Source organism: Haliaeetus albicilla, chromosome 6, assembly GCF_947461875.1.
Source record: "Haliaeetus albicilla chromosome 6, bHalAlb1.1, whole genome shotgun sequence".
NCBI lineage: Eukaryota > Metazoa > Chordata > Aves > Accipitriformes > Accipitridae > Haliaeetus > Haliaeetus albicilla.
This window is the reverse complement of record NC_091488.1, coordinates 18339946-18352442: the sequence shown is the minus strand read 5'-3', so window position 1 is coordinate 18352442 and position 12497 is coordinate 18339946. Positions and strand designations below refer to the sequence as shown.

The 12497-nt window shown below is 41.9% G+C and overlaps 1 protein-coding gene and 1 long non-coding RNA gene across 4 annotated transcripts; both read left to right on the top strand.

Moving 5' to 3' along the window:
- The first annotated feature begins 4375 nt into the window (after nt 1-4375).
- Nucleotides 4376-9988, top strand: N6AMT1 (N-6 adenine-specific DNA methyltransferase 1). 3 transcript variants are annotated; one of them, XM_069785295.1, is made up of 6 exons: nt 4376-4561; nt 5544-5633; nt 6262-6352; nt 7254-7337; nt 8010-8151; nt 9203-9988. In XM_069785295.1, the coding sequence occupies exons 1-6, from the start codon at nt 4425-4427 to the stop codon at nt 9307-9309; spliced, it is 651 nt and encodes a 216-aa protein (XP_069641396.1). In that variant the 5' UTR covers nt 4376-4424; the 3' UTR covers nt 9310-9988. The 3 variants fall into 3 exon arrangements, with proteins under 3 accessions (XP_069641396.1, XP_069641397.1, XP_069641395.1); XM_069785294.1 differs by having other exon boundaries at nt 4379-4570; XM_069785296.1 differs by lacking the exon at nt 7254-7337 and having other exon boundaries at nt 4378-4570.
- LOC138685675 (uncharacterized) lies at nt 8158-9088 on the top strand. The gene is made up of 2 exons (XR_011325038.1): nt 8158-8346; nt 8379-9088. It is a non-coding gene; the product is annotated as an uncharacterized lncRNA (long non-coding RNA).
- Nucleotides 9989-12497: the final 2509 nt, after the last annotated feature.

Genomic DNA, 12497 nt, shown 5'->3' with positions numbered 1-12497 from the left:
GGACCCATGCTGGAGCAGTCTGTGCCTGAAGGACTGCACGCCGTGGAAAGGACCCATGCTGGAGCAGTTTGTGAAGAACTGCAGCCCTTGGGAATGGTCCACGTTGGAGAAGTTCATGGAGGACTGTCTCCCGTGGGAGGGACCCCATGCTGGAGCAGGGGAAGAGTGTGATGAGCCCTCCCCCTGAGGAGGATGAAGCAGCAGAAAATAACGTGTGATGAACTGACTGTAAACCCTATTCCCCGTCCCCCTCTGCCGCGGCGGGGGGAGGGAGAGGGGTAGTAGGTAGAGAATCCAGGAGTGAAGTTGTGCCTGGGAAGAAGGGAGGGCTGGACGGAAGGTGTTCTGAGATTTGGTTTTATTTCTCATTACCCTGCTCTGGTTGATTGGTAATAAATTGAGTTAAATTTCCCCAAGCTGAGTCTGTTTTGCACATGACGGTAATTGGTGAGTGATCTCTCCTGTCCTTATCTCGACCCACAAGCTCTTTGTTATATTTTCTCTCCCCTGTCCAGCTGAGGAGGGGGAGTGATAGAATGGCTTTGGTGGGTACCTGGCGTCCAGCCAGGGTCAACCCACCACAATTGGTAAGAGAAATGAAAAGAATGTCTTACAACAGGAAACTTTTAAGAGCACGTCTTATTTAGTCAAGCAAAACAAAGGTCAATGAAAGCCTTTCTTTGTCTACAAATCCATCAAGCAAGAACTATGAAATTAATTGCTTAAGCTTACATACTTTCCAGAAGACTAAATGAGTATAAAACCTATCACCACTGCATTTAGGCTGGGAATTACAAGGTTTCTAATCATTAGAGCACTGAAGTGTTATAATGGCTTTTCATTAGAAATATTGATGGCAAGAAACCTAGCTACTTTTAGGAAGATACTTGCTCAGCTTAAGGAAGAGATGATATGATGTGGTTGTCTGCTGGACTACACAGCTAAAGAGATTTCTTCCAGATCTCTCTTAGTGGTTCTGTCTTTGCAGTGATCCTGGTGGCTCCACTTGCTCAAATGCACCAAAACAGGAGCCTTCATGGGTCCAGCACAGCTCTATCTCTCTTCCGGGATGCCGAGGGCCAGATGCAGCCATGAAATGTTTTGAGAAGTTTAAAATGGAGACCTCTGAGGGCTGACAGGCAGCTAGGAAGTTATGGGTTAAGCACCACTGTATGAGAGGAATAGCACTGAATTCCAAATGGGATAAAGCCATACAGCTTAGTAAGTGTAAACAAATGGCTATGATTCCTGTCAAGAACAATTTTTCATCTCCATAAAGCCTAGTTTAATAACATGGCACAGGGACCACTGAAAACAGGAATATTAGCTTTCCAACAATTTCCCAAAATTGAAATAGAATCTGTTTTGGCAAAAACAGTACAGTTGACTACCAAGAAAAACATTTTAGGTAGTTATATAAGCAATAAAAATAAATGTTTTATAAAATTCACCCAGAAAGACTTATAAGTATTAAAAAAACCCCAATAATAATTAACCAGATTTCATGAAGTATGAAGCAGCCAAAAATAATAACCAGTACAGCTGAAGATGGTGAAGTCATTTCTTCTACTGCACTCCAAAGCCCGACCACCTGTAGCGATTAAAAAAATACATCCAAAGAATTAATTTTCCTAATATGGACACAGTGCAAAATTCTGTCTCTTAACGTGACTTCATTTTGCCAAAGTAATGGAATTTTATGCAAGCTTAATATGGTTTACAAGTACTTGTTCCTCTGGTGAAGCAGCAAATCATTGGGAAGACAGATGAAATGAAGGAGTATCTACCAGGTTTCCTTTTGCATTTAAAAAACAGATATCGTCTCCAGCCAGGCTCCTGCTCACTACTGCCCCCTGAAGCAGCCTATCATGCTCCACTTACGATGGAGGTAATTGAGGAAGAGCAGACAGATTAATGTTAACCTCTGTCAGAACCTGCCATCCTGACACAAACATGATAATCCTACTCGGCATCAGCCAAGGGATTTCCAGTAAAGGAAACCATTAGTATCTTCTCACAGGCTAAGATCTCATTTAGCCTGTATGCGGGTACCAGGTTGAAAGACGGAATAACTCCTATCAGAACAGGCTCACAAAACAGCATGATAAGGACATAAATTAGGAGGCAACAACGGTTAATTTTGTTGGTGAAATGAAGGTTGAGATAGATTACGACAACACTTCATATGGGGGAACAAATTAAGAGAAAGTAACATTTTAAACTAAAAGGTAACACTAGTACAAGATAAGGTCCATGAATAAATTTACACTGGAAATTTAAGTTTTCTGAACTTCTTAGTTTCTAGAATTGCTTTACATGCTAGGCAGTGGAGCAAGAAACCTAAATTGTTTTAAGATAAAGCTTGATGGTTTCATTTCTGTGACAGGACAAAAATGATCCTTGAGTTAAAAAGCTCATCTTTAGATCTCTGATTATTAATCTCTGGATATCTGATTGCATTGACTTACCCCAAAAGATTGGAAATAAAGGACACTTGCTTACTACTGACTCATAATAATTCTTTGCATGTATTTCTGGTATGTTACTTATGATTCTCCATAATTTCTGTTGGCTACTTCAAAAGGCATTGGCTTTGGGGCTAAAGAGTAGCGTGTTGATTTTACTTGGAAACATTGAAGGTGGGCCACAGCTAAAAGCAGATGTAAGGCAGGGTGCACTAATACTGAATCTTCAGCTAAATCTTCCAGATACCTGGCTGGTGAGCTGGTGTCCAACACTTGGGCCAGGTAACACCAGTCACCACATCTGTAGTGAGAATGGAATTGTCCCCTGCTGTTAAGTCACAGAGATTCAGCTTTTGCTGCTCTTTTTTGTCTCCAGTGTGCAGGCATAGTCCTTTCTCTAAGAGAATTTACCCAAACAAATTTCTTGGTACTGCAGGGACTGAGTATATTGAGGATATAATTTTGTCCCTCACATGGGTATGTGGAATAGACAAATGATGAACTTTTAGGACAAAGTATCTATTTCACAGTTCTTTGCAACAGAGGGTAAAGGATGAGATGCTCCCATGAAGCAGGAACTCCCTTTCTGTGTTTTCCTATATTCCTATGCAAAGCTGATCTATGGTGGATACAGAAATAAACAGAATAAACCTAGCTTCAAAACGAGTTAGCTGCATTTATGAATGAGCTGCTCAAAAATTGAGTTGTTGCTCTGTAGGAATGGAAGATACCCTCTGTTTTACAGAGACCATTTACAGTTGCAAGTGAAAAATGGAAATTGGTTATCTTTCCCTAGTTCCAGAGCCAAAAATGGAGGCTAGCAAACAAGACACACCTCAACCCTTAAATGCACTTAAGTCAACAAAGATTAATCTACTGGATTATTTGTTCTTCTTTTTTTTTTTTTTTTAAATTATTTTCCCAAAACTGATGTTCTTTGAAATTATTATAATGTTTTAAGATTGTGGCCTGTTTATTAGCATCACCCTTTTCCTTCATTGACCTAGACATGCATCTCACTCTGAGAATTTGAGTGTTCAGTGCATTAGTAATTGAACACAGACGTTTTGTGGGAATTAGAACTCGTACACCTCTCTCTCCTGCTTTTGATCAGAATTTGTTTGCTCATTTGTGTTTTGTTGTGTAGAGCAAATTATTAATCTGATCTCTGCCCTGAAACTTCCCCTCAATTCTTAGTTTTGCAGAGCCTCATTTTTCTTTGAATTCTGGAGTTCACAGAGTTGGACCCAACGATGCTGTCAAGTGTTGCTGGCAAAGAATCACAGAAACATATTCTTTCGTAACTGGAAAAAAAGAGCTTCCTTTACGTTGAGTGTCAACGTCAGTCTTTCCCCTGTACGCTTTGCTGTAGAACTGCCACTTAGAAACCTCCTCAGCACCTCTTCTGTTTGGCTTCCTGCTAACTCGCCACGCAAAGGTGGTACTTCTCACGATGGAAAAGCAATTAATGTGGGAAGCTGACACAAAAGCCGGCGTAGCAGGCCCCTGTCACATCAATCTTCATGGACGGCCAGGCCGCCTACTGCAGGGATCGCTCTGCACACTTACGCAGATTTAGAGAAGGTTTTTAACGCTGGACCAGGTGAACCAGCACGATGAAACCCGACGCTGGAATTCCACTGAGAACGGCGGTTTTCACTGGACCTTACCGTCTGAATCTCGCTAACAACGAGGCCAACGACGACGCCGACGCCGCCACCGCCCTAGGGCGTGGCCAACAGCCGTTAGACCCGCGTTCGGGGCGGGGCCAAGCCGGCGCCCTCCCATTGGCGGTATCAGTGGCGCGAGTGCCGCGGCGCTCCCCCGCCCCGCCCCCCCGCAGGCACACGCTTTCCTCTCGCGGCGTCAGAGCGCCGCGCGGGAGCTCTTGGCCCCGCCTCTTCCCTCTGCCACGGCGGGCGGGGCGGGCGCGCCCGCGCATGCGCGCCGCGGGAAGCGATGGCGGCTCCGCCGCCGCTGCCCACCCCGCGGTACGAGCACGTGGGGCCGCAGGGGCCCTTCCGGGATGTGTACGAGCCGGCCGAGGACACCTTCCTGCTGCTGGACGCTCTGGAGCGGGACGCGGCCCGCCTCAGGCAGGCTCGGTAGGCGGCGGCGGGGAGGGCAGGCTGGGCAGGGGGCGCCGAGCCCCGCCACGGAGCGTCCCGCGGCCGGGGCCGCAGGCCCCCGAGCGGCCGGTAGCCGCGTTTCGGGCCCCGGAGGGAGCTGGGTGGCGCCTTCCCGCCGCGAGCGGGGCGGGCGGAGGCCTTCCCCTCCCCCCCCGGGCCGCCCCCGCGGGCGGCGGGCTGAGGGGAGCGCGGCAGGGCCGGGCCCGCGGCTCTTCCCGGGGCGGCGTCGGCCCCTGCTCCTCGGCTGCGGGTGGCGCCCCGGGGGAGCTGCGCCCGCAGCGGCGCGGAGGGCCGACGCCTGCCTCGGTGGGGGCGGCGGCAGGCGGTAAAACGCCGGCGTCCCGGCCCTGAAGAAGCTGTGGGGGTTGCAGGGCCGCGCGGGTCGCTGCCCGGTGTCGTCTCCCGGGCTGAAGCGTGTCTGCGTGACTATAACCGCTCTAGAAACCGCCGAAGGAGCTAATCTCACGAGTGGTTTTATTCTGAAATTGCCTGCCACTGCTGTTCGTCCGGAGCCGGCTGAAACTCTCCCGAGGCGTTCTGCGCTCGAGTCCTGCTTTCCTTCCGTGGCTTTGTGGTGATCTTCCGTAACCTCTGTTGGAGTTCAGTCTTGCTGCAATAAACGTGCAGTAGATGCTGTAGAAATGTTGCCTGTGCTGCTGAGACCGCGTAGCTAATGGAAACGTTCATGTTAGGCACGGGAGAAGCATAAATGTTTCCCAAAGTGGCTTGTGACAACCAGGAATTGCCTGTATGGGCACCAGTAGGCCTGGCAGCCATCACGGAACGGACGACGTAGCGTGGGCTTTGAGGGCCGTAGGACCAGCAAGTGTTTGAGCGTGTTTGGGAGAAGGGCAGCAGGTGTCATAATCCTGTCTTGACCGATTCTGTGTCTGTTGCAGGTGCTTTTATACATGACAAATAAAAGTCATCCAAAGTTTTCTCTCGTTAGGGTTGAGATCTGCCTTGAAATAGGATCTGGGTCTGGTGTGGTTTCAACATTTCTAGCTTCTTCCATTATTGGATCCAGTGCACTGTACATGTAAGTATACTAGCACTTAAACTGTTGCATGCAATAATAAATACTTGGCCTTCACATATATACTTTTCACTTTCACATTTTAAAAACTATTCTTTTCACAAAGAAATATTAGCTCAATCCTACAGCTGTAGAAATCAAAGCAAAGAAAGCCTGAACTATTTACTTCAGGTTCTGTAACAATTAAGTAGTGGCATGACTAGAATTCCATCTTCCTACTTCTTAGACAAATTGCTAAACTTACACTTGTGTTTGCTGGTTTGAATCCTAAATTTTAGCCACTGACTAGTCTTACTGAGGTCTGATGACATAACATTAGCTACCTGGGTGTTGGCAGTAACTCAGTGTTATTAGGGACTTGTATGCGTATATGCTTATGCAGAGCTAGTGTTGAAAAAGAAATCCTATGCTTCAGCTTTCAGTCAGTCATTAAATCTTCCAGTGTAGTGTAGAATGGTTAAGCTGCTGATACATTGTAATTCACTGGCTGTTTTCTGCTATTTACTTGCAAGTAAAGGATGCTGGAAAAGATAATCTTCATTGAGAGTACATAAATTAGCATGTGGTTCACAGGGTTAAACTTCCAGATACAGTAGCCAGTTACTTACACTTTGTAGTATTTTGCTTTTAGATGTACAGATATCAACCCCATGGCAGCTTACTGTACACTGGAGACAGCTCTGCTTAACAATGTTCACCTTCAGCCAGTCATTACTGACTTGGTAAGTTAGATGTTTCAATAATATCTTCATAGTTTTTGTAATTTTTTAATACTTATTAGAGATACTGAAAAGTAACCATGAAGTCTAGAACAAACATTCTCTTAATAAGCATGGGTGACAAAAAGAAAACAACAAAATGCCAAAGTGTTTCTGAAAGAAGGGAAAAACAAACTACTCAAGTTGTAAAATTCAAATTTAAGCTTTAAAAACTCATTGAATTGGTTTAAAAAAACAGATGATGTAGTTTGGAAAATGCTGCACAAGGAACCCGGCACTGACCTCACATTATCGTAGCCCTTCCTCTAATGCTATGCAGTTCTTGGTTCTCAGCTCTTTCTGATTTAATTAGGAACTGTGGATGTTGTTACTTTTTATTTCTTACAAAATTTGGTATGGAGAAAAGCCAAGTTTCTCATCTCTTTAGCAACATATTTAAAATGCCCTGAATATATATGTTTATAAAAGATGATGAAGATAGGCAACAATAAATGTGATCTAAAATGGATGAACAAGTGCTCGTACTTGGGAACTGAACTGTGGTTGTTACAGATTGGCCATTTGGGTTAACAAATTTTAACTGACGATAAATACAAAATGCTTTTATATCTAACTTGAATTCTGAACTGAGAAAGAATAAGGTACTACCTTTGTGTCTGCATATGCGTCTCTTGCTCTTACATAACATAGTCTAAAGACTATTGAAATTGTTCTGCTATGCACGGGTCCTTCTTCTTGATGCTTCTCTTGCACATAGAAAGTCAAGCTTAGTATTCCTGAGTCAGGCTGAAATGCTCAGAACATCCAGTACTATGTAACTGTATTTTTACAAAATGTTTGCATTCTTTATGTTTAAAAAAAAAAAACCAAAAAACAACAAAAGAATCATGAACTTCATCTATAGGTCAAAGGACTGTCTCCAAGATTAAATGGGAAGGTTGATCTACTGCTATTTAATCCACCATACGTGGTAACACCTTCTGAAGAGGTAGGAAACATTTGAAATACACAATAAAAATGGCATTTCTACTGTCATAGGAGAGGTGGTAACTCCAATAAGGTCTGGTCTGAAAAGTCCAGGGTTTTTTTGAAATTGTAAAGGATGTTGTAGGACCAGCACTGTTTTAGTGATGCTTAAAAGACTACATGGGAATAAGGATTGCTAGCTGCTGCTTCTCAATACCTAGTTTCTCCATCAAGTATAAACCATGTAAGACTTTTGTTAGGCATGCTAAGGTGTTCTTATAGAAGACTTTCAATGGAAAATGCATTTGTTCCCTGCAAAATAAATATCCTCTGCTTCTGCAGACTCCTACTCTGAGAATTTGATCCATGAACACTTAAAACAGTTTTCTGGCCACCTTCCACTTGGTGAACAAACTCATGAAACATTACAAGAAAATACATACAAAGCACATGACAAAATGTAGCTCTTTTAATTCAGTTTAAGAATAGAATTTGAAACAAAAGTAGTGTGTTCATCATGTAGGAAGTAGTCTTGAAGTAATTTTATTGTATAAACTAATCTGCTGAATCAAAGTTGTCAGATTTCTAATGGCAGATGCCCAAAGCTAGAGATTATGGTGATGTTTCTCTTGTAAGTACCACTGACACTTCTATCATTCTGTATTATGACAATATTTGCTTTCATTCTTCCTAGGTGGAAGGCCGTGGAATAGAGGCATCCTGGGCTGGTGGCAGAAAGGGCAGAGAAGTAATGGATAGAGTTTTTCCATTAGTACCAGACCTACTTTCACCAGGAGGATTATTCTACTTGGTCACAATTAAAGAAAATAATCCAGGTGGTCACTTTCTTTGGATCCTTAAATGTGTCAAAGCAGATTTAACACTGTATTAAACAAAATATTGATCACACCAATGTTCTCTAGGTTATCAGACTTAAGTAAACAAGAAAAAGTAATACATAACATCAGTTGAATCTAACGTGACAACAGCAACTAATTGAAGATTGACAGCATGTATTGAAATTCATATAGGTGTTCTAGGTCATTATTTAGAAATGCTGTAGAAGGCTAGAGTGTATCTGCATGCTTCATACAAACCATGGCATCTCTGTGAAGTCCTGTGTTTCTCATCTTTTAAGGTTGTGGGGGTGTCTAATCTACAGAGGGACTTTTACATAACCTGATGCCTCTTGGAATCCTTTTTCTGAATTCATGCCTTGTGCATCCAGTGTATGGTGAGCTAGACCAAAAAACAGAAGCAAGCTTACCAAAACTAAGGACTCCCTAAGCTAGTTTAGAAAATGGTAATATCTAGGTCCTGATGCCAGCAGCTCTGCAAGACTTCAGTTCTAAGTCTGAAAGGTGACTGTACATCTTCTGAACCAAGTAACAAAGCCAGGCCAACCCTTTCTCATGAAAGAGAATGGTGTTGTAAACTTAAAAGGCAAAAGCCTGTAGTTGGAAATGTGATGTCTTTCATTTTGACATGTGTAGAGAAAAGATTCGGACTTGTTCCTTCTGATCTAATAATTAATGGCTATACATTACCAAATAGTTTCAAGAAGAAAGACTATTCTTTCACACCTCATTGATAGGCAGCTTTTGGGAGATGGTGCTACAAATTTCAGTTTCTCCTACAAGTTAGCTTCATAACTGAATTGTTCATTGCTATAAGTAATACCAAAATACAGAACTTCAGTTAGTAAATTGTAAACTTTATTTGTTCCTGGTGGAAGGCTACTTTGCATAAAAGCTACTGTCTGAAAGAGTAAAAGGATACAGTTTATAATCTTTGCTTTATAGCTTATGTTTGGCAGATACATTAGCACTGCCTTTTATAGCTGATTTCTATATAAACTCAGTTGTAACGCTACACTTTCAATTACAGATGAAATTCTGGAAACAATGAAGAAAGGTGGCTTAGAAGGCACACGAGTACTTTCCAGGCAAGCGGGACAAGAGATGCTTACTATCCTCAAATTTAGGAAGTCTTGATAACTGCTCTTACCCTTCCAGATACTACGCATGCAGAAGGTTGAACAGAGTACTGAAGCTGTCAAATCAATTTTTAAGCCAAGATTTTCATCCTTTTAAGGTGTATCCTCAGTTACTGACTACTGCAGTGAAACTAAGCAAGACTCTGTATTTATTATGATTATTCTGGATGTTAACTAGCTCTTACCTGCTGTCAGAGGCACAGTTGTCTTCTGGCTTTCTCAGGACAGTTGTGGGGAAACTGAAATACCCTACCTTGTTGCATTTGCACTTAAGCACTAAAGACCTTTTCCTCTATAAATACATATTTGTATATTTGTCATTGTGGCTTATTAAAATAATGTACTTGATATAATTCTTCCTGTTTTAATAGCTAGTCTATATCAAATGAATACTTGGAATCAGTGTTACTCATTTTGATGTAATATCAGGCACTTTACATGTCTAAGGCACAATTACTGAGTTTCTATTGTAAGGAAACAGCATACTTCTGAATACAAAGATGCAGTAAGTATATCTCAAGAGCTGGGACAAAGGCAAGCTATTACTCTCCTGCAGTCTTCTAGGCAACATTGTGGTGACTGTGCTCTCTTTTATGCCATTTTACAAGGAGGGTACTACTATGGAGTACTGTAGATTAGATGAAGAGTTCTCATCCGTGGAAAGATATTAAGGGGGGGGGGGAAGCATATGAGATGTTATTAAAAAGGCTAGTTACTGGGTAGCTGAAAACAATGACTGTAAGTAGAAAAGTGGAATAAAAGTCCTCCCTCAAAATCACTATCCAAAATAGGAAGCTATTTCCTGACCACCAGATCCCAACAAAGCTTTCCTCTGCAGCCTCCTCCCCCTCCCAGTGCCCACAGAAGGTTCTAATACAGCCTTGCCCCAGTGGCATTGAGACATGTGCTGTGTGGTGGGCACAGTCCTGTGAGGAAGTTGTTTTGCTCACATGCAGCACAAAACAAGTAGACAGTCTAGTATGCAGCACCAGTAGTGCTGTCTGGGAGAATGCTTTCAAAGAAACTGACCTTTAAGGGTTTGTGTCAAGTGATGTTATAAACCATTTAGCGAGCTCCTCTATGAGGACTAAGGTCACAGGGGTTTTCTTGTGGGATGCACCGACTCCATTTAAGACTTCAGAACTAAACTTATGACTCTGTAACTCTCCAGCTTGCACAAACATTAAAAGTTCTTCCATGTTTTATGCTGACCACCCAAAAAACTTACCTAGGTGCTTGAAAAAAAAGGAGGTTTTGGAGAGGCAGAATAACACATAATAAGTGGAGGCACTGTGAGCAGAAACATGTGACTGCAAACCTACCTAGATGATCTGAGGTATTTTACTGCAAAGGAATGTGGGAAGCTACTTTTGACTCATACTGGTCAAAAGTCAACTTACATAGGTCTGGCATAAGAGTTGTTCCTTATACCATCCTGAAGAAAATACAAAAAGGATAGGTTTGCAGGAAGTGTGCAGTGGTGATTGTTTTACATCCTAAGAGTCACTATTCCCCAGCTTAGACAACCAGTGAAGAGCAACATTGCAATTCAACAATTCAAACACATCTAATGCATCCCCTTCAGTAACTTTTCTGTCAATTTCTTTTATACAGATAAACATGAATGTGAACACAAATACACAGTAGGAAGGTTTAAAGGGAAGATGCAGTCATGTTAAGGATGTTACTTGACATTTTTACTATATACAAGAAATTCTAGTACTTGAAACTACTGAGGCTAAAAAAAATGCATTTCATTGGCTAAATTAAGGCTAGACTCAGGACTTTGTTGATTCTTACCGTCTGCATAACTTGTCTAAGGAATGTCAAAGTCGAGAAACTGAGAGGAAACTTTGTGGCCGTCTGTGAAATAACATGTTCCCACAGTTTTCCACTGAAGAGTTTAAGCAAAGTTTTGTTCTTGCAGCTTACCAACTAGTCAATTCTGAGAAGTCGTATTTCAATTTGACTGCTTCCTACTTCAAGTCTTTTTGACTTGATGGCAGACCTTTTTGCTAAGCCACACTTTTTTTTTTTTGGTTAGTTTTCCCCTACAAAACTGTAAGGAGAAGAGGTTTTATGCTTAGCAATTTTGCTTTTTTATGTAGAATCATAGTTTTTGAGGTTATAATCATAGCTGCAGGGCTGTTTGAATGAATCGAAATGCTGTCATCCTTAGACCACTATAAGTTTTATGTTGTTAACCATTTTGGCTAACAAAGTTAGGTTGCTGAGCAAAAGTAGTAACATCAAGTAAGATTTTAAGATTTAGTCAAAACATGTAATAGAATCAAACTACAGGTTTATCAAAAGGAAGTTTTAATTAAATCTGTGTAGCTTTTAGTTATAACTAAAGAATTATTTTTAAAAGAGGTAATCAGAGATAAAAAAAGGCAGTCATCTGTCACAGTAGATCACAATGCTCAGCTGTATGCAATTTTAAATTTTAAAGGACAGAATAATGAAAATCAGAACAAAAAGTGTAATAAACCAATATGCTTTCAACAAAGAACGATTGCACTAGACTACCTAACAACTGGATATTTAGACAAGGAAATTATATGCATCCACTTTAATAAATCATGAGTCAATTCTCCTGGCTTCAGCTGTCTGTTGCCAACTTTACTGGAAGCACTTGTTAAAATGCAATCCAATTAATAACACAGGTAAGTTCTGTAAGAAGTGATTCCTATTATGCTCCCATCATCCTGCACATACATACACTTAGCATTTCCCAGGGCACACCTATTCCCTTCTACAAGACCAAAGAAAGCAATGCTTTCTGAAGAGTTTTGGGAAGCATACTCCTGCATTCAATATGCATGAGAATAAGCTGCAGGCAAGTACAGACTTTCTATGTAGTGTCAAACTTACCAGGAAGAAAGCAAAAATTCTGCTCGCCCAGACCCTTAGGCACTACTCTGTGTCAGCAGAGTGCCAGTCAGCAAGTACCAGTGTCGAAAGACATACTGCTGCTTTGCAAGTGCCTGCACTTCTTTGTTCTAGCAGAACCAAAACAAAAGCTCTTCACATGGCTGTTCCTAATAGACAATTTGCAAGTTAAGGTCTGCTAGAAGTGTTTAAGATGGTTCTTTTCAAGCAATGCCTGGTTAACCACAACTGGCCTTCAAATCAGTTATTGAACTTGCAAAGAAGTAATTTAGAATAATAAAAGTGATGCAATGG